Below are 21,714 nucleotides of genomic sequence, written 5' to 3' on the forward strand. Positions count from 1 at the left end.
TGGCGAACTTCAAAAATTCATGTATTTTAATTTTACTTTTTGAAATTTCTTAAATTGAAAAGGTAGACTCGTGACTTAAAAAATAAAAAAGTGAAAGAATGATTCATCTCAAAAAACAAATACAATATTGTATTCGATGGGAATTCTGTGTGTGCATGAAGCATTTGAAGATAGATGATCATTTGGACTGGATTCAGTTTGTTTCGTTCATTTTATATTGAAATTCAAAAGTGATATCTAAAAATAATAAATTTAACGTAAAATTTTCAATTTAATGATATAGATTTAGTATGTTTTTTCTAGTTATAAAAGATTATTGTTTAACTTAACTCATGCATAGTTGCAGACAATACACATGTAGATAACATTCACTAATTTACTAGAAACATAAATTATAACGTCAGACTTAAAAAAATGAGCAAAATACGATGCACCATTCTTTAGATAATAATTGAAAACTCTCAAAAAATAAGCAAAGCAAAATAACGTTATTTTTACTGGAAATGCTTTGCCGTTTTTACATGTACAGATTGATCAGAGTCGAGCATTTCAAAGCTCCTGGCTTACGTCATTGACATTTGAATCCAATTGACACTCAATGATGACAATATGCAACATTTATGCTTATCCTATTCTGATTACTTGGTGGTGTTTTATTTCGCAGCTATAAAAATATAAAAATAACTCATTATATTTATATTATGTTCTAGGGCAGCTTTTCATGCGAAAATTTTTCATTTCAACAAAGTTACTTTACCGTTCTTTGTTTCCGCTTTCCAAAAATAAGGAAATCAGATAAAGTAGCCACGCCATTTGTCAGCACCGAATTTGTCATGCATTTATTTGTACCTACCTGTACATGGCGTGTGCATACAATTTACAATCAACTCCAAAAGTTCCGACCGAAGCACTGATTTGTTTACTGAACAGATTAAAAGCACAATTTAATTTCCGCCATTCTCACTTTGTTTTCCACCGAAATGTAAGTCATGCAACGCTTCAGATGATGCGAACTTCCATTGTAGAACATTTTTTAAACCAAATCATAATTTTTCAAGTAGAATAACACTAAAAAGGTAAAATTAGTTAAAAGAACTATTTACTTATTATAAATTATCTCCTCTTTGTTGTTAACTGTTTAAGTAATCATATTAGTAATAAATAGTATTATTATTAGTAGTAGTAATAATATTCTTGTCATTATTGGATATTAATATCTTATTTTCAATTTGTTTCTTTTACTAAAATTACTAAAATGACAGAGCAATTAATACATCAAAGTATCAGTTGTATCATTACAATCATGAAAGTATTATATTCAAAAGAATGATCGCATGAAATTTCAGAAAAAATTTTCCCCGTATAAAATAAATACACGCGCATACAAAAACACACACACGCGCGCGCACACACGCAAACAAGCATGTGCGCACACAGATGAGGTTATCACCATTGGTCAAATGGTCACATGTTAAACTAATTATGTCCACTATTAAAAGTACGACCACGGTCGACGGTCTCGAACCGAGCGAACCATTGTCTCAGAATGGGTTGTTGCTAGCTTGTTGTCTTGACCGGCGGCCATGATTAGCTTCGTCATATAGCGCCGCCTGTTGGCTTGGGTCAGCGGCGATTGGTCGACCACTAATGCTTTTTGCTAGTCAAGAAAGAAAGACAGACACACATTGCACACACACACACACACACACACACACACACACACACACACACACACACACAGCCCCAGATGCACACACCCAAAAGCCAGAGAAGAAGAGAGGTAAGAAGAAGCAGAAAGAGAAAGAGAGAAAGTAGAAGAGAAGAGAAGCTTCTTCATTCAACCTTGGATAATGATATGCTTCTCTTTGGTCACTAATAAATTTTCCATGACTATGAAAACTCGGCCACAGTGTCATAATTGATAAGCTTTAATGAGTGAGCCGTTGCTCTTTTGTTTTCCGTTTTTCTCATTCAAGAAGAATAATTGAAATTTATGAAAGAATTTTTTTTAAGAAAAGATAGAAATTACATATTGAAATGCTAAATGTGAGTGCTGTCGTCAAAGTTCAGTCAGTGTTGAGTGTGAAGTTAAAAAGAAGAAGAAGAAGATGATGATGCTGATGACGACGATGCAGATCACACTACTCCGGTCTAGTTGCGACGCGACATCTGCCATTGGAGAAATATGAAAGCAAAACAGAACAAAAGTGACAAAGCGCTGTTTGCTCGCTTGTCGGTTTGTCGGTTGTGCCATTAGTTAGCTAGTTTATTTCATCTAATCGTTGTCGTGCGTCCGTCAGCTCAAAAGACATATTTTCTTTTTGCTTTTCACTTGATGCCACGTTTCCATCGCGCATCCCGCGTCTCACTTGACCAATCTCATCCCACTGACCACTGTGCTGCTTGGAAATTTCATTTTGATCTGTTCTTTTTTTCAGATTGCTTTTCAACTGTCAAATATTCCTTTGAATAGTTGAAAATTTCAACCATGACAAAGAAACCGCCATCCACTAGGCGAAGATATTTTATTCCTACTTGTTGTTCAATATTTGCTTGCTTGCTTGTTACTGTCGGCGTCTGTTATAAACCTGATGCCACTGCAAAGCATGTTTCCACTGTCACCACTGCTGAACCTCAGGTAACTATTATTTTATTATTCATTATCATTTTATATACAGGCTTGTGCGCATATCAGTGCTTCCAACGCCGTCGCATGTCGAGGAATAATTTATTTTCTTTCGTCATTACGCGTAAAAAGATTGACATGGGAGGAGAACTTTGACCCAAATTGAACAAGCACTTTGCCCTTTCCAAGCCACAGTGTGTCATCTGCGATGACAACTAGCCCGAGGTCGTATGGAGGACCTGATTTACGCAAAGCATTAGCTTAGCCTATATATCTGAATCGGAAATCAATTGTGTGCAAAAAGTTTCATCAAAGAGAGGGAATGAGGGAGAATACCGAGAGAGAGAGAGAGAGAGAGAGAGAGAGAGAGAGAGAAAGAATAAGAACAAGTTGCTCAACAATACCAGTACAAGTCGGAATTATCTTCATCGTATGAGTAAACCAAGCGAATATAATAACTACATAATTAACTTTAAATCTATTTTAGTGTAGTTTTGACTTTATAATTCATCATATCCCTTCCTGTGGAGAACTTATTCAGTGCAGATGCTGAGCAACGAAAGTAAAATAGAAAATTTTTCAAATGACTTTCGATATTAAAAAAAATATTCTACCCTCCGAACTCACCCAAAGGCAAAAAGCATGAAGCGGTGTGCAAGTAAGTCTGAATGACAAAGAGAACACGCTTTTGCTTTTGCTTTCACTATGGACGTCACATATTTCGTGTATTCAAATTTGTCGTCAACTATATGCAGTGCATTAAGCGGACGCATTTGTTTCAAGACCGCTTGGAACGATAAATCATCCCCAGTCACCGTTTGACTGGTTACTCGGTCCGACACAGGGGTTGTCAATTCAATTCTACACATTCCAATAGATAACACAACATCATTTCGTCATTCCGACAATACGTCATCCTCGCAATTGTAAAGCAAAAATTAAATCTCAACTATTATTAGTATTATTATTAATAGATGCATTAAATTTTTAAATAGTTTCGTTCAAGAAAATTTCTATTTTTATAACTTTCCCAGTGAATATGTGATAGAAGAATTTAGAAAAGAAAGCAAGAGAATTAGCGATGTGCCAATGATGAAGTTTCTCAAATTTCGAAGGCAAATTGAACAGAAAAAAGAAAATACATTCTGCAATATTCCGTCGACATATATACGTTGTAGGATCGTGCTGTAAGCAAAAGTTTCAGCAATAACAACAACAACAACTCGTTACGTGTCAAAGTGTGCTTATTCATTGCAGGGAATATGATGAGCCTGACGGCTAGAGAATGGTTTCATTTGCTTTCAGAAGAGTTTTAGCAATTTCATTTTGAAAACAAACCATCATATTTCATTAATAATTACGTCGAACATAACAAATAACAAACAACTTTCCAGTGGAAAAGTATCTAAACCAAAGCTGAGTCTGTCTGTATCTATTGAAATTGCAGAAAAGAAACTTTTTAAAAAAATTTATAGCAGATATTTTCACAATTTCTCACAACTGACAAGTAGCCATGTGGCGCAAAAGAAACCGATCGTCTGCTTCACAGATGCAGAAACAGTCTGGACACTGGTTCAGAGGTCCCCTTGTGTATAGATAAAGAAAAATACAATCTGTGCTTATGATTAAATCTATCACACTGCCAGCTGTTCCATCAAATGATGTCAACTTTTTCCAATGACTATTAGGATTTTTTCGTCGCATATTTTAAAAAAATGTTGCGATTTCTTCGTTGAATAGCATCTGCTTTCCAAAAACAATCATTTATAAGTATCAAAATATTTAAGTTGACTATTTTTTCATTGAAACTGCTAAGGAACATCAATAATAATGTTGTTTGATTCTACAGGATTTGGTCGAACATCCGTTATCCAGAAAAGCTCGACAAGCGTACGCCGTTTTCGGTGCTGGTGAAAGTGGACTTTCAGTCGAAGGCGTTGGGCAAGAAGAATCTGGACCCTGGGAACCATGGGAAGTTATTCGAGAATGTTCGAGAACCTGCGGTGGAGGAGTTCAGATCGAGACTCGAAATTGCTCGTACGTAAAAAAATGCATACAACATTTTTTCAAATACACTACTCTTAAGGAAAATTTCAATGTAAATTTAAATAAACTCACAGAAATACAGGAACTATAAAATTCACAGTTCTCGTTCTTATGTGATGTCAGATTAGGCGAACTGATATTCAGACGTACATGATTGATGCTCTAACTGAAATTGTTTCCATTGTAGCGGAAATTGCATCGGCGCTAAAAAACGTTACGTATCATGCAACATTGAAGTAGGATGCTTGATTATTTCTCGCTGCAGAAAATAGGGAGATTTTATTCTTCTAGCCATGTCCAACAGAAACTGATTTTCGGGCTGAACAATGTGCCAAATATAATGATAAAGCTTTGGAAGGGAAATATTACAAATGGCGGCCGTTCACTCGAGGTAAGCAAAATATTTATTTCTCAATACCAGATAGTACAATACAACTGATGCTAAAACAACCGCTGAATTCTTCTAGCATTGAACAAGTGCGAGTTGATGTGTATTCCAGAGGGTGAAAATTTTTATTATAAATGGGCTGAAAAAGTAATCGATGGCACTCGCTGCGACGCGTTCAACTACGACATTTGTGTCGAAGGCTTTTGCTTGGTAAGCAGTATGCAACTTCTGGATATAATACCAATAAACAAGCAAACTAAAAATAATCTCAACCCCTTCCTCACTACACAGTCGCGCTCACACACTGAAAAGTAAGTTGTTATCAACTTTTCTAGCCTGTTGGATGTGACAATAAACTCGGATCCACTCTAAAAGAAGATCTGTGTCGTGTTTGCGGCGGTGATGGTTCCACTTGTAAAACTGTTGAAGGATTTTTCGATGAAAGTGATCTGAAACCTGGCTATCATGATGTTATCGTTATTCCTACTGGCGCTACGTCCATTGTTATCCAAGAGCGCAAACCTACCAACAACTATTTGGGTAATAAATAGCGGAAAACTGAAATCATTTTTCTTCTAATATTAATGATAAATAAACATTTGTTGTGCTGTTGTTTCAGCTCTAAGGAATGAAGCCGGCAAATATTGGCTGAATGGTCATTGGAAAATTGACTTTCCGCAGACGATCGAAGTTGCTGGCACAATGTTTGAATATGAACGAATCAAGCAGAACAACGTTGCTTTTGAAAAGCTTTACGCCAAAGGACCAACAAAAGAGCCCGTTATTGTGGTTGTAAGTGACAGCATGCGATGTTAAACACCACCCATTCATTACTGTTAGTGATTAATTTTTACATGCATATGTTTTTGTTTTCTTTCTGTAAAGCTTTTACGACAAACTGAAAACTCTGGAATTCAATATGAATTCTCGGTTCCGCTAACTGAATCGCTTCCATATCAATATACAGTTGGACCGTGGAGCGCTTGTTCAGTAACTTGTGGTCAAGGTAAACAGTCAAGGGTTTAAACTGAAAAACACAATTCTAAAACTTCTCACAAATAAATACACAGGTATACAAGAGAGAACTGTTCAGTGTACAGATCGTTCTACCAAAGAAACTGTGGATGAAGAATTCTGCTTAAACAGTACTTTACCAGAATTAAATCGAACCTGCTCGACTGTAGATTGCGATCCTGAATGGTTCGTTGGTGAATGGGAACCCTGCTCTGAAACTTGTGGCGATACTGGAATGCAATATCGAATCGTGTTCTGTCACCAAGCTATGGCCGATGGTGTTAAAGTATCGGTAAGAGATGGTCTCTGCACTAAAGAAAGGCCAATATTTCGTCAACCTTGCAATCGCTTTTCCTGTCCAGAATGGCACGTCGGACCTTGGTCTTCTGTACGTTTTGTTGTTTGAGTTTTTTGCGTTATTTATACGTGTACAACCATCAATCAGTGGTCTCGTTTATTTTAATTTATTTCTTTGTCTTCTTCATTGTTACAGTGCAGTAGCCCTTGTGGCGAGGCATTTCAATACAGATCTGTAACATGCCGATCTGAGAAAGAAGGCGAGGAAGGTCAACTGTTGCCCGGAAAAGCTTGTCATGCACCGGATGAGCCGAACAATCGACGTCCTTGCAATCTTGGACGTTGTGAAGGCTTAAATTGGCACGTCACAGAGTGGAATCTTTGCGAACATTGCAACGATACCACTGAAACAAGAAACGTCTCGTGCAGAGATTCTTCGGGGCGTATCTATTCAGACGATCGATGCGAGGGGGAGAAACCGATTGATGAACGCCCATGTGCTACCCCTATTCCTTGTCTTTACAAATGGCATGCGTCACAATGGTCTGAGGTAATTTATTACTTTTCGAAGACAACGAAACGTCCGTAAGGTGTTTTTGCCTACACATTCTTTTGATAATGAAAATTTTACAGTGCTCAACAAAATGTGGACACGGTCACCAGACACGTTCCGTTGTTTGTGCGATTGAAGAAGGAAACAAATTGATCAAAATGGATGAACTACATTGCGATCCATATGTAAAGCCAAGCAGTCGACAAAACTGCACAAACGAAGAAAAATGCATTGGAACATATTTCACCAGTGAATGGGATGAGGTAAAATAAAGGAATTATTCTCTAACTATCAGTAAATGCGATTCCCTATTTTAAAACTCTCTCTCTCTCTCGAGTGAGAGGGAGATGGAGAATGCTACTTCTTTCAACTCATTTTAAATAATGTAAAAAAGAAAATGTAGATTCAAAATCATCCCCTCATCTAACTATCAAAATTATCTTAAAAATCATCTGATTGAAAATTATTTACTTACTTCGTGTGTCTTGATGCAGTGTTCAGCACCTTGTGGCGGAGGAACGCAGAAAAGAGTTGTACTCTGCTTTGATTATGATTATCGACTCAATCCAGCGATGTGCGATGAAGATGAAAAACCAGCTGATGTTCAAGAATGTAATTTGCAAAACTGTACAGGTATAATGTTTGCATTGGGTTGAATACTTTTCCATTATTGATGTTTTATCATTATTTGAAATTCACAGCTTGCAATGAAACTGAATTCGGTTGCTGCCCAGACAACAGTACCGCTGCCAGTGGTCCGTTTCTCGAAGGGTGCAGCAATTGTAGCCTTTCAGAGTTCGGCTGCTGTCCTGACAACTATACCACAGCTGACGGTGCAAACTTTGAGGGTTGTATGTCTGAGATGAATGTCACCGAAGAAGGAATTGGTTTGGAAAACGACACTGCACCAATGAAACCAAAACAGGCGAACAACTGTACTGAAGATGATGCAGAATGTTGCACAGAAACGTTTGACGAGAAAACGAACACTAGCACTGTGCAGTGCACAGTGCGCATGTGCAATCTGACCAACAGTGAAAACGTGACCGTCGAGGTTCCTTGCATGAACATTACCTCCAACCCTGATATGAGCAATGATACGGATATTCTACTAAGCGATACCACGGCTACGCTTTTCAACGAGACGGATTCGTTTGGAAATGAAACAGTCGGCAACGAGACTGATGTGCATTGTTCAAAAACGGAATTTGGATGCTGCCCTGATTGGGTAACACCAGCTCTTGGACCGGACAATTTGAACTGCACCAACTATGAATTAGGCGACTGTTCGAACAATGGCACCAAGTACGGCTGCTGCCCAGACAACCTAACCCTGGCTAGAGGACCAAAGTTCGAAGGCTGCGGCGATCCTATTTGTTCGGCGTCTTTGTACGGTTGCTGCCCTGATCGACGAACAATTGCTTTCGGACCACATTACAAAGGTGCGTGCATAGAAAATTGTTAGTTTGTCTGTTGTTAATTTTCTGCATTTTCCTGCACTACATATTAGGCTGTGACCGATCCACGTTCAGCTGTGAATCAAGTCCATTTGGCTGTTGCTCTGATGGCAAAACCGCTGCTCTGGGTCCTAAAAACAAAGGCTGTGAAGATAACTTGTGTCATATCAAAATACGGTTGCTGCCCCGATGGTGTCACCTTAGCCAAAGGTATGCTATGCAAATGAGCTACAGTAACAACTGCGCACACGTTGAAACTTACTACTCAAGATTTAAGTACTGATCACCACGGTTTAAGGTCCCAAGAACGAAGGATGCGGCTGTTCGCTGAGTCAGTTCGGCTGCTGTCCAGATGGTCAGAGCACTGCTGTTGGTCCAGGTTTTGCTGGTTGTCCTGAAACATGCGCTACTTCAAGGTTCGGATGCTGTCCGGACGGAAAGACTTATGCCAAAGGATCAAATTATGAAGGATGTCCTTGTCGCTATACACGTTTCGGTTGCTGCCCGGATGGAGTAACCGCTGCTCTCGGACCACGGCACGAGGGCTGTGACGACTGCCGTTTGAAAGAGTAAACATTCTTGTCAAATCAAATGAATGACGATTCATAAACGGGCAGTTTGCGTGATTTAGATTCGGTTGCTGTCCAGATGGTCAGAAAGCAGCTCAAGGCCCAGCGATGGAAGGCTGTTTCGAAATTGCCGAAGAATCGCCCGTTATCACCATACCACCACCACTACGAGGGCCTGTTTCACCTGAACAAATCGGCAAGCATTATTCTGAACAAAAATTGACTTGTAACTATTGCAATTCTTTAGCTAGTTGCACACTGCCATCAGAAACTGGTGAATGCTCAGACTATTCGCTGAAGTGGAACTTCGACCCTATAGAAGGTGTTTGTCGGCAATTTTGGTACGGTGGTTGCGGTGGCAATGAAAATCGATTCGAGTCAGAAGAAGACTGCAAACACGTCTGCGTCAATCCTCCAGATCAGGGTAATTAATCAAATTGTTTTTAATTACACAAATTCCACTTCGACTGTTGCACTGTAACTGCGGTGTAATGTGTTCAGGCGTCTGTTATTTGCCAAAAATTCCTGGCACCGACGCATGCGGTTCAACAACCATTCGATGGTATTACGATATCACTGAAGGTTACTGCATGCAATTCTACTATCACTGCAACGGAAACGGAAACAATTTCGCGGAATACGATGAATGCATGGCCACTTGTGATAACGTTGGTAAAGCGTTGACCGTCTCACCACCGGCTACATTTTCTCATCAACCAGAAGAAACAGGTGCTGAATCTGAAGGTAAGCGAGGGTGCAAAGCTATCTCTGAAATAAATAAGCCGCAAATTATTAGTTACATCTTATTTTTAACCTTTTCATTCCGCAAATTCTCTCTCTTTTCAACTTACTGCAATTTCACTGGTGTAAAATTTCACAATCAGAAGAACAACTGCTTTCGTTGAATGATGAATGATAAGATGATAAAATTTTCACAGAATACGAAGATGTATGTGAACTGCCAGTAGACACTGGTCCGTGCCGTGGTAAAATTACACAATGGTACTACGAACCGGCCATGGGTGAGTGCATCACATTCACCTGGGGTGGGTGCAAAGGAAATTCAAATCGTTTCGCATCCAAAGAATTATGCGAAGCTAAATGTGCGAAAGTGATCGGTAAGACCAATAAACCAAGAAATAAACTTAAAGGCAAGCAGAAAACAGTTTTTCTTCTACAGAAGACTTTTGTAAATTGCCCAAAGATTCCGGTCCTTGTGATCAATATGTCGCAAAATGGTATTACAAGCACGAAGAGGGTACATGCGGTAGATTTTACTATGGCGGCTGTCATGGCAATGATAATCGTTTCGAGACTATGGAAGAATGTCACGAAAAATGTGCCAGCAAAGCCGGTTCGAAAAATCTTTCACTTAAATTGATCAACTGATTAATTTGCTTTGGACCATGTTGAAATTCGTCTGTTATTGCTTTGTAGATCCCTGCCAGCTTCCATCTGTGTCAGGTCCTTGCGCTGGTCGAGAAATGCGTTATTACTGGACAGGAGAACGTTGTGAACAATTTACATACGGCGGTTGTTTGGGCAATTCGAACAATTTCCAATCATTGGAACAATGCCAACGACGATGTGGTAGCAAATCGACACAACAGCATATGCCATCATCAGAAGAGGTTAAAGTGTTGAGTTCTGCTGTTGCTGGTGGCGCAGGTGGTAGTGTTGGTCACAGCGGTGTTTTCACCGTTTCCCGTGTTGATGAAGCAGCTGAATCCAGTCGTCCAGGTAATATTAATTGCACTTTACAGTTCTTTTACAATATTTTCCCCTATTAACAGATGATAGCAGTATCTGTAATTTACCCAAAGATACAGGACCTTGCCGAGCATACATACCATCGTTCTACTTCGATCGAATGACGCAACAATGCCAACAGTTTGTCTACGGTGGATGTCAAGGCAATGAAAATCGTTTTCCAACTAGAAGCGGTATGCAAAATCTTCCTATGCGCTGCTGTTGTGCTGTTGGTTTCACTTATGCTTATCTTCAGCGTGCGAAGCCGCGTGCGGAACTGTACGACACCAGAACATCATCCACGGACGACCACAGGAAAAGCCCGAAGAATCGACTACGTATGAAAATTTCAATAATGAAATCAACGATTTGGACAACAGCATCGAAAGTGATACTTACCGTTCACACGTCGGTATCGAATGCCCAGTTTTCTTTGCACAGCGTTCGCGTTGAGATAACAATTCGCTTCTTTTCTTCATAGATTACTGCAACTCCAGTCCTGAGGTTGGCCCTTGCCGTGATGCGACCACCAGATGGCATTATGAGCCTCGACGTGGAGAGTGCATTGAATTTGTTTATGGAGGATGCGGAGGGAATCGAAACAATTTCAAAACGCGTCAAGGTATATTTAACTGAACGCCACAAGCATGGAAATGTGGAAAAATGACAGAAAAGTATCACATATTTACACGAACTGTTTTCAATTTACCTCTTACAGATTGCGAACGAGTGTGCGCTGAATTCAGTGATACTGAACCAGCACCGTTTGAAAAGCCACTTCAATCTACGTCAAGGCCAGCAAGCAGTCCGGCACCTCGTTTTTATCCGTTGCCCACATCCGCACTGCCTGGTAAGTACTGATTGAGTAGTTGTTCAATTCTGTACGGAAATCAATAATGTACACTTTTTTGTTCAGATTTATGCCTACAGAGCAAAGATATTGGTACCTGCTATGGAAGTTTGCTGAACTGGTATTTTGACAGTGAACGAATGCAGTGCACGTCGTTCATGTACACCGGATGTGGAGGCAACAGCAACCGTTTCACTTCTGAAGAAGCTTGCGAACGAGCTTGCGGCGCTTATCGTGATCAAGGTTTTTATGAGATTAATTATTTATACAGTCTATTCTTCACATGATGAAACCAATTATTACAGATGTCTGCCGAATGCCACCGGACGAAGGGCCATGCTTGGCATCAGTACCGAAATGGTCTTATAACCAGGAACGTGGCGAGTGCGTGTCGTTTGTGTACGGAGGCTGCGAAGGAAACGGCAATCGTTTCTCTAGCAAAGAAGAATGCGACAATATTTGCAATCCACGCCGAACAAGCTACTTGAACGAAGGTAAATTTCAGTCTTTTTAACACTTTTAAAATTGTGCTAAAAAACCAACCAAACAAACCAAATTATGGACACTACACTGCACAGTTTGTTAATTGATTTTCATTCACATTTTCACGGGAATTCTTTCTTTCCCATTCATCTAAATAAGTAAATACACAAACATATATATATATATACAAGGGAAAATATTATATGAACAGTGAAGAAAAAAATAACTGCAATTTTTACCCAAAGCAGCAGCATGTGCGTGGTGTGTTGAATATTTGATGGTCGCTATTTTGCTTGTTTTTGCCTCACTTGTTTTCCATCCACTGCTGCAATTCATAGTAGGGGGATTAAATTTAAAGAATTCCACTGATAAACGAATAAATTCCACTCTTGCTTGCCTCTTCAATTGTCCATCAGTTTCAACAGAATTTCGTTATAATAATAATAATGATAATGTGTGTGTGTGAGTGTACAGACGTGTGTGATTTGGAACGTGATGCTGGACCTTGTTTGGATCCGATCAGCCAGTGGTACTTCGACCGTGTGTCCAGCGCGTGTAAATTGTTCACATATGGCGGCTGTCGAGGCAATGCGAACCGCTTCAACACGAAAAGCGAATGCGAGGCACGTTGCGTTCAACCTGCAAAATTGACAACAACAGGTAGACAACAAGAGAGGGACAGCAGAGGGGCAAGCAGCAAGCAACGTTTGCGGCGCTTTAACGACACAGTTTAAATAATTTCATTTAAATTCAGCCCCATTACTAATTTAAAATTCGTTCGATATTGTAAAGGTCTTCTTCTAACACTCGCAGGCAGTGCTTGTGAACTGGAGTTCGATTCTGGCCCCTGTCAGCAGTCGTTTCTGCGCAAGTGGTACCACGACCCTCGGTCGCATAAGTGCAGACCGTTCGCGTACGGTGGCTGCGGCGGCAATGACAACCGATTCGACTCGGAACAAGAATGCGCATCCGCTTGTAATGCAGCTGTCAGCATGTCCATTACGGACGATGATCGTAAGAGAACATTCGGTGAGCAGAATATTTTTCTCACTGAAAACGTCTGCAAGCGCGCACGTAAACACTGCATCTGAAAAGTGAAATGAATGAAACAAACGAATGACAACACAACATACCAATGATAATAATGCTGCCACACACAGCTTATATTTTTTTTGCTGGAATTTTTCCATTCCATTACTTGTTAGTTTTAATGCTTGATTTCCATTCCAGAACATGCTCCAGTTTCGGTACAAGTCGACAGCACGCGTTGGACCTATCAAGAAGGACAGCCAATTGTGCTGAATTGTAGAGGCGGGACAGACGAGATGCACCACAAAAATAACGTAGTCTGGTACAAGGATAATCGTCACGTTGCTGCCGATGTCAGTCGACGAATTGAAGTGAGAAATGTTCTCGTTTTTTTTGCAGATCCGTAATAAAATTCCAAATTACCAATGTTCAGGTTCAGTTCAACGGCTCGTTAACCATAAATTCAGCAAAAATATCCGACAGCGGAGAGTACAGTTGCGCGTTACTGCAACCAGCTGGTTCATTCTCGTCCGCTGTACGCGTTGTAGTTGAAGGTAATCAGTTGATCTGCTGTTCTGCCCTTTTGGAGGTGATAAATTTAAATTTTCTTTCACTTCACTTTAGCCCAGAGACAAGAATCCAACAACGAAAATTGTGTCGACAATCCGTTACTGGCGAACTGCCGACTAGTGGTCAGTGCAGGCCTTTGCAGTCACACCTATTATGGTCGTTAGTGCTGTCAGTCTTGCCGAAATGTAAATTAACCACATCTTCTTCTTCATTCATCACCATCATCATAAACCAAATCAACAAAGAAGAACAATACAATAAGCACAGCTAGCTGTTGGCTTATTTATTTATCAATTTATAGTCTAGTTGTTACTCTCTCTGTTTTTTATTCTCTTTTAATTGATATTTTACAGCATAAGTTGATCAATCCTACCCGCTTGACATTTCTTCTTTTAACTCTGTCGTTAATTCCATTTAATCGTTAATACATATATACATAGTATATGCAATATGTCCAACATGTCCTCCTATGCTTATTAATTTACAAGCATGTCACACTGCCAATAAATAGACTCAAGAATTATTAATGCTTTTGTTTTCCTCTAGCCATCATAAAATTGGTAAGCAAATAATAAAATGCAAATCCATCTTCCACATTACTTTCTCTCTTTCCCATTATTATAGTTTGTGTGTTTGTGTGCATTTCATATGATCATACTTTATCCCAAATGTCCACATTTATTGCACACTTGTACTGACGAGTGAGTGAGTATTAAAAAACAAAAAAAAGTTCACCAATACACAGATCTGTTTCTTTGTTGAAATCATCTTTACAACTTCTGACAAGAAATCAAACAACGAGACTATGTTAGCAATTAATACATGTCGTTGCAATAGAGTTATACGTATATATACATATAACATGTATACATTATATACGTAATATATAGCAATGGAAGATGATGATAAAGAATCAGACAAATAGAAACCAGAACACAAACAATTATTATAAATTTCTTCTTTTTTGTATAAAAAAAAGCAGGATAGGGCGTAGTAGAAAAAAAATTGTCCATACCATGCTTATGTAAAAATCAGCCAATTTCACTTCAGTTTCACCGTTGTCTACTAGCCGACCAGCACATTGGAAAAACTGATTATACACATAAGCTGATGACTATTATTTTGTTAACACAAACGAGATAAATAAAGTTGAAGCATTATGAAACTGAACGATGCAAAATTTTTACCAAACCCCAAAATTGACAATAAATGGGCATGGCTGGTGGTGGAATGAAAAAACTTTTAAATTAAAAAAAAAGTTCACTTATTCTTACTACAGAAGGATGAAAAGAGCGTCGGCAAAGAAGAAAATAAGAAGATGAAAGAAGAAAAAAATGTCACACTTGCGAGCGACCATAGCAGGATGATGATGATGATGATGATATGTATGACGATGATCAAATTTTCCTTTTTCAAATATAAAAACGGTCAAGATGGAATCCGATACTTAACAACAGCCAGATTTCTGTGGTTGCACTGGTGTGGATGTGATTCGCACACCAGGCTGTGCACCAGCTGCTGTGCCGACAGCGTGTGAAAGACGTCTTTTGATTTCACCTGCCATCGTCAAAAATGCTTGCTCAACATTGGTAGAATTCTTGGCCGATGTTTCCAAAAATGGAATACCCAATTGATCAGCATATTCCTGCAATAAAAATCAACAACTTCATTTTTTTCGCAACCCAAAAGTCAATAATAAAGAAAAAAGTATGCACACCTTTGCAGTATCATATTCAACAGCTCGTTCTGCTGTTCGATCGGACTTGTTGCCTACTAGCAACTTGTTGACATTTTCACAAGCGTAACGCTCAATTTCCAATAACCACTGCTTAACGTTGTTGAAAGACTCCTGCAACAGTCGAAACAAAAATCAAAAATCGTTCGCATGCATCAACTGTTCATTTAAACATTACTAATATGATAAATTAAAAAAATATATATTATTTTCTTACCTGATCAGAAATATCATAAACGACAATGATCCCATGCGCACCACGGTAATAGCTCGAGGTGATCGTTCTGAAACGCTCCTGTCCAGCAGTATCCCACTAAACATCCACTAATAATTACCCGCGAATATGGATCATTTAAACAAAAACCTTAACTTAAAACTGTAAAATAAGACATCACAACGTTATATCTTTTTTGTATATTTTAACATTTTATACAAATTCACAATCTCATACCTGCGTTTCGATTACGGTATACAATAGGATATGCTGATTCATTCATCGGGAAAGAAAAAATCATTATCACGTAAAGAAACAAAACTTGTCAACGTAATGTTCTATGACGAATTCCTTACATTCATTGAAAAATCAATGTACAATATTTAAAAACAATTATCAAACAAACATGCAGATATTAAAAACAAGTGCAGATATAAATTTAAATTTTACATTACATCACATCACTCATATTATCACTACATACATACATCGTGGTGGATTAATTGATTATAATGAACAATCAGCTACATCAAAGTAACAACAAATGATGCATACAACAGTAACAGAAACTGAATAGCAGTCAGGAATAAGAAAACCAGCATCAACCTGAATCACTTACTATCTGAAGCTTGATCGTTTTGCCATCCAAATCGATAGTGCGAATCTTCTGCAAAACAAACACATTCACTGATTATAACTAACTAGATCAAACATTATAACTAGCTCAGACTTACGAAATCAACGCCAATAGTGCTAATGTAACTGTCAGTATAAGTGTCATCCTATATAGATATGCATATATAAAATAATTTGAAATAAAAGAAGCAAAAATAATTCATGCTTACCGCAAATCTCAGCAAAAGGCAAGACTTCCCAACTCCAGAATCGCCAATCAACAAAAGTTTAAACAAATAATCACTAAATTAAAATATCGTTTAAACAATGCTCACATACTTCTTAATCAAAAACAATATTATACTTCTTCTGTACAATATTACACCTATAAAACAAATTCAAAAAATGTATTAAATGATGATTCAACATAGCAATAAATAATTGCATCATACAAAATTACTGATTCTTCATCCAATTTTCCAGCAGTTTATAACACAAGCATCAACACATAAAAATTCTTTTTTTCACTTGTAAATAAACATCACGTTAAAAGTAAGCGTAATATAAAGCGGAAACCATTTCTTTTTAAAACATGAACAAAAAATTTCATTCTTCATGATGAAAGAAAATTATCAATCAAAATAAACATACAAAGACATTTTTAGAAAATGCCAAAAATGTATGACTTTAACGTCTGCGATGTGATAAATGATGCAAAATGTGCATAAACAAACAAGAGCTTAATCACAGGAGTAGAACTAACAGTAACCAAAAAATACAAATAAATAAATAATAGATTGCTAAAGACAAAGCATAGTTCACCAAACTCAGTTGTGGAAAAAATACTGATCACATTGTGCAGGTGAAAAAAAAGATGTAAATCTTTTATAATTTGAAATGAATCTAAATTGAAAAATTGCAAACAACTAAAAAACAATTTACGTGTTTTCAAAATAATAAAAAATCTAAATGAATAGTAGAAACAACTGAAAACATTTCTTTACAAATGATTTATGATAAATGTCTAAATTATAGATTCAGCGTCAAATGCTGAACATGCAACCAGATCAAATGGCTTCTGAAAAGAAAATATTTGACATACTACAGTATTCTAAATCATAAAAAAAACCCAAAAAAGATCATTTTAAATAGATAATTTGAATGGTCATCACTGATTGTATTGAAAACTTTAAAAATGAAATTTAAACACACAAAAAATACAAATTAACGTGACCACTATTTGAGAGTCAAATGATACACGAAAACCATCAACTACGAATTACTGAACGCTCATAGCATAAGGTCATCGTTCTAGTAACACATCAAGCAGACAGCAAAGTAGAACTGTTTTGATTAAAAAAAAGCAAATTTCAACTTATTGAATGAAACCTTTCCATTTCAACAGCTAAAATTTTGAAGCTAAAACTTTTGAAAATTTACTTTCCAATTTCAAAGGAAAAAGAGGATTTATAGCGGAAATGAAGCGAAAGCAAATGTTCACCATTGCAGTGTTGGTTGAAAAATTGATTATGATAAAAAATGAAAATAAAATATTAAAAAAAATCTGAACTAATGTAGAGTACGAAGTAATGTAAATAAGGAAAACTGCAAATCTGGTAGGCAAGCGAACCTTGTCGCCAATAGTAGACAAATCGAGATATGAATTGATTAATAATCAAATATGAGTACTTACTATTCAGGATTCAGTGCCATTTTGATGTTTCCTGTGTCTGAAACTAATAAGCAGAAATTAATACTAAAACGTGAACTGAACCAACCAACCACTGCGTAAGTGTCACGATTTCAGGCACAGTAACTTGACAAGTAGGTTTCATCAGAAGACAGTACGCAAACGGTAGAACATTATTTTACTATTTGTTTCTGTCATTGATAGTAATAATAATGGAGCAAGTGAAAATTGAAAAATAGCCAATTTTACAAATCAAATCTAATGATATTTAAAGTAATTCATCAATTTTATTCCATTTAAAACAATATTTTCAAAGAAATGCAATATGGCTTTACATATCATTTGTTACATAAATTTTGTGCGTATATTTATATAATTTGGATATATGTGTGTAAATTGCCTGCGTAAAAAACATCTTTTTAAAATTCCTTAAAAGTCATGAAAAAATGTGACTAATAATAAATTATACATTGCCAAGTGAGTAAGTCATTGTATGAGAATAATGCACCTGAACGTCAGCAGTCACATTGTAAAGATGTGGAAAAAATTGTAAATAACATTAATATTTTAACATAATAAACTCAACTGATAAACTAACAAGTTGAGAATAAACGGAAAAGTAGTATTTTTGTTATTTCCTTGTTAGAGAAGAATGAATGAGCATGTCGAAATTAATCTTTCCCCTTTGGTGGAAAGTTTTGCATAAAAGTTGGTGCTTTTATAATGTAGCGAATTTTCAATTCATGTCAGCAAATTGTTGAAAAAGAATTAATTTAATTTAATTTAATTTCAAAGTTGAACTTCAACATTTCACGAACAGTGTGCTGTTCAGAGTGAAAATGCCGGCAACTGTCATCGATTGAGTACAGTACAGCATAGTGCAGTTTATCGGATGAATAACAACGACGGCTGAAAGTTGAACCCAATCCGATCGACTTTGAACAATAATCTATGGTTTTGTTTGACCAGCGGACGCTAGCTGCGAGCCTTTGGATTTCAACAATTCGAAGAGCTTCAAAAAGCTAACCTGAGTTCTTTTTTCCTTAGAACGCAAATGCATTTGACAGCGCTTGTTTACAGTGTAAAACCAAAGTCCCAAAGCGGTGACAAAGTTAAATATGACGGCCAAACAGAATGGCCATATTGGTCCGAGCAGCTTTTCGAACCAGGGAACACTTTCTGGTGAAAATAGTTTAGCAAAGAGATAATCCGACGCTTCAGATCCGACCGACATCACCAACACCGTCGACAAAGTCAACACCATGCCGGTGCATATGCCGGCCATTTGGATGGCAATGTGAGGCCAAAGTAGCCAAGCTCTGTTGGTCAAAACACCGATAACAACCATCGCAATTACAGTCAACAAAAGCAAAGCAACAACACCACGCCACGAGATGGAAAACGCATCCTTATTGTTGGACGAGTATACAATGTGCAACACGAACCAACTGACCAAAGCGGTCGCTTCCAGCACAACAATGGCCAGTGTTCCATAACGAACTGTCCAACAATTATCACAATTATTATCTGCAGATTGGGAGTTGTCAGTTGTCACGTCATGAACAGTGTGTTGTGTCGTTGAATTTTCTTGTTCTTGTTCAATAACTGCCGCAGATACAGGCAAGTCGATTTTGGCGGTTGTGTGATCGCCTCCTGTTTTCACAACTTCCTTGAACTCTGCTGCAATTGTCTCACCATTTCCACTAACATCCGCTACTGGTACTGCTTGCGTGATATGGATTTTCTTAGTCGGTTTCAAAAAATCGATAACTCTTTTATTCCATTTTTGCTTACCTTCACTGATAATGGTCTTGATGATGGGTGCTTTTTTGTTTTGTGACTGATTCTAAAGAAGGATGGATGGATAACTGTTTTTTAAAATGGATCAAGTGAAACAATTTTCTCATTTGATACGCTGTTCAAGAAAATATTAATCCGTTTTATAATTGTAAAAAAAGCAATAAATAATACAAAAATTACCATAAGTATGAATATGAAGTTGAGAAAATTGACAACTGTAGAGGAAGTAAGTGAACAACTAACTAACCATTTACTGTGTATGCGTGTGTGTGTGTCACAACTTCTGCTTTTGCTAGATGAATGTTTAATTTGCCAGTTTTATTCAACCAAGCGCATGCCAGCCAACGACAACACTGACGCGTCCCAGTTTCAAACAACGATCAACGTTCACCTCTGGGCGGTTACTGTGCTATTTTCCCACATCTACAAAATAAACACAATTCCTTCATTTTGAGTATATTGCAGCACAAACATGAATGGTCAACGTTGCCAAGTTAAATCTTCCACCACCACTACTACTGCAACAAGGCGACCAAATATTTGAATTATGCAATACATAAAACGGTTATGAATTTTCTATTTCGTTTTGTTCAATATGCAATCATTAATTATTACTAATATAAGTGGAACAACTTTTTTTTCAATAAAAATTATTCATTTATTTTGATTTTTCATATTCCATTGATCATATATGTAATATTATTAATTTCAGATATGAATGCAGAAAGTTTTTGCTCTGAACACTGACCTCAACCTTATTTATTTATGAGTAGAAAATTGATTACTGCAAATAATAATTTCAAAAAAACCCTTGAAAATTTGTAAATTATAAAATTTTTAAAAACAGTTTTGATCAGTTGTTGATGAAGTTGAACTAATGAAAGACAGTTGAAAGAAATTTAAGAAAATTTTAATTGCACTGCAAGTTCTAGTTGTGGAAAGACAAATTGCATCATTTTGAAATAGAAAATTTGAAAAGCACACTGAATTAGTTGACTATCGCTGAAAGTTTTCATCAAACCAAACTTTCGCCCACCAATGGAAATAATATTGAACAGAAAAATACGAGATAATGTAGTTCAGCTTCTGTGCTTAGCAACTTGTGAGGGGGCTTTGGGAACAAGTTTGCAGTAAAGTTTCTCTAAACCAAGTAATGAAAAAGCAATAAGCGTAGTAAAAATAAGAAAATAAAAATAATCTTGAATTTTTCCAATTTCCAACGATTTCAGTGCAAAATAATCCGTGGTACAAAATACAGTTTTGTTCGGTCGACTGTAAATAGCCGCCCGGCCTGCGTAGAACATGCGCAACGATTTCGTCGACATGACGGACAACTTGCTTTCCAGAGCTTCTTCTCTGTAATAGAAAACGCTTTGCAGTCGTGAAGTTTCTTTCACTATCGAAATCACTTTCACAAAGCAAAATCTGCTCTCGTAAAACTCTTTCAAACTGGACAAATCGACGCCGATGTAACATAACGAAGATTTAGTGATTAATTTTCCCATTTCAAAACGATTGTCCACGTAGAGGGGTGGATTTTTCACAAATGCCCTTCTGAACAATCCTGTCCAGGGGATTTCATCTTCAGCTTTTGGATTGATCAGCAGATGATGAAATATTGGATCGTCTTTGATCGAAGTTAACATTGTAAATCTGCATTTCTTTCTCAACAACAGTCGGCCAAGTTCGTTCAAGTTGTCAAAGCCGTATTCAATTCTCTCGTCCTTTTTGACCAAATAAACGGTTATGATGTTCGAAACGAGATTTAGAAAAAATATCACTGATATGAATGCAAACGTGTAAATAATTGTCTCTCGAAATGACCGCAGAAACGAAATTAGACGATTTTTCCTACTAAAATCTTGCTCAAACGCGTAAACCTCGTAAATGTATTTCGATATATGCGAAAGCATATAAATGCTCAGTAAAGTGATGGTGAACAGAAACCAGACGTCAGTTTCGACAATGCGACTGCGTGAAAATCTGCCGCCGCACTGGCGGAACGGCTTTTCCACTACCAAAGCAATGG

At 37.4% G+C, this 21,714-nt stretch overlaps 3 protein-coding genes across 3 annotated transcripts; 1 reads left to right on the forward strand and 2 right to left on the reverse strand.

Moving 5' to 3' along the window:
- The first annotated feature begins 2,488 nt into the window (after positions 1-2,488).
- On the forward strand, positions 2,489-14,056 carry Tsp_12164 (papilin). The gene is made up of 29 exons (XM_003380454.1): positions 2,489-2,638; positions 4,476-4,724; positions 4,964-5,063; positions 5,140-5,270; positions 5,396-5,600; positions 5,680-5,852; positions 5,946-6,066; positions 6,131-6,366; positions 6,568-6,921; positions 7,005-7,187; positions 7,419-7,557; positions 7,626-8,366; positions 8,457-8,591; positions 8,680-8,950; positions 9,013-9,374; positions 9,452-9,694; positions 9,889-10,068; positions 10,131-10,304; positions 10,388-10,690; positions 10,744-11,107; positions 11,197-11,321; positions 11,418-11,549; positions 11,616-11,792; positions 11,855-12,043; positions 12,507-12,692; positions 12,825-13,061; positions 13,263-13,432; positions 13,495-13,650; positions 13,985-14,056. The coding sequence occupies exons 1-29, from the start codon at positions 2,489-2,491 to the stop codon at positions 14,054-14,056; spliced, it is 6,258 nt and encodes a 2,085-aa protein (XP_003380502.1).
- Positions 14,057-15,078: 1,022 nt separating this feature from the next.
- Positions 15,079-18,030, reverse strand: Tsp_12163 (GTP-binding protein YPTC1). The gene is made up of 6 exons (XM_003380455.1): positions 17,959-18,030; positions 16,315-16,362; positions 16,200-16,247; positions 15,584-15,679; positions 15,349-15,480; positions 15,079-15,276 (listed from the first exon to the last, which is right to left on the reverse strand). The coding sequence occupies exons 1-6, from the start codon at positions 18,028-18,030 to the stop codon at positions 15,079-15,081; spliced, it is 594 nt and encodes a 197-aa protein (XP_003380503.1).
- Positions 18,031-18,834: 804 nt separating this feature from the next.
- Tsp_12162 (hypothetical protein) lies at positions 18,835-21,465 on the reverse strand (the record flags this gene model as incomplete). Its single annotated transcript, XM_003380456.1, is given in 6 exon segments — positions 18,835-18,897; positions 18,913-19,629; positions 19,680-19,731; positions 20,077-20,108; positions 20,752-20,826; positions 20,942-21,465. Coding segments are annotated over 6 exon segments (1,463 nt in total), but the record flags the coding sequence as incomplete, so codon positions are not given.
- Positions 21,466-21,714: the final 249 nt, after the last annotated feature.

Source organism: Trichinella spiralis (assembly GCF_000181795.1).
Source record: "Trichinella spiralis strain ISS 195 chromosome Unknown Scfld2, whole genome shotgun sequence".
In the NCBI taxonomy this organism is placed as follows: domain Eukaryota; kingdom Metazoa; phylum Nematoda; class Enoplea; order Trichinellida; family Trichinellidae; genus Trichinella; species Trichinella spiralis.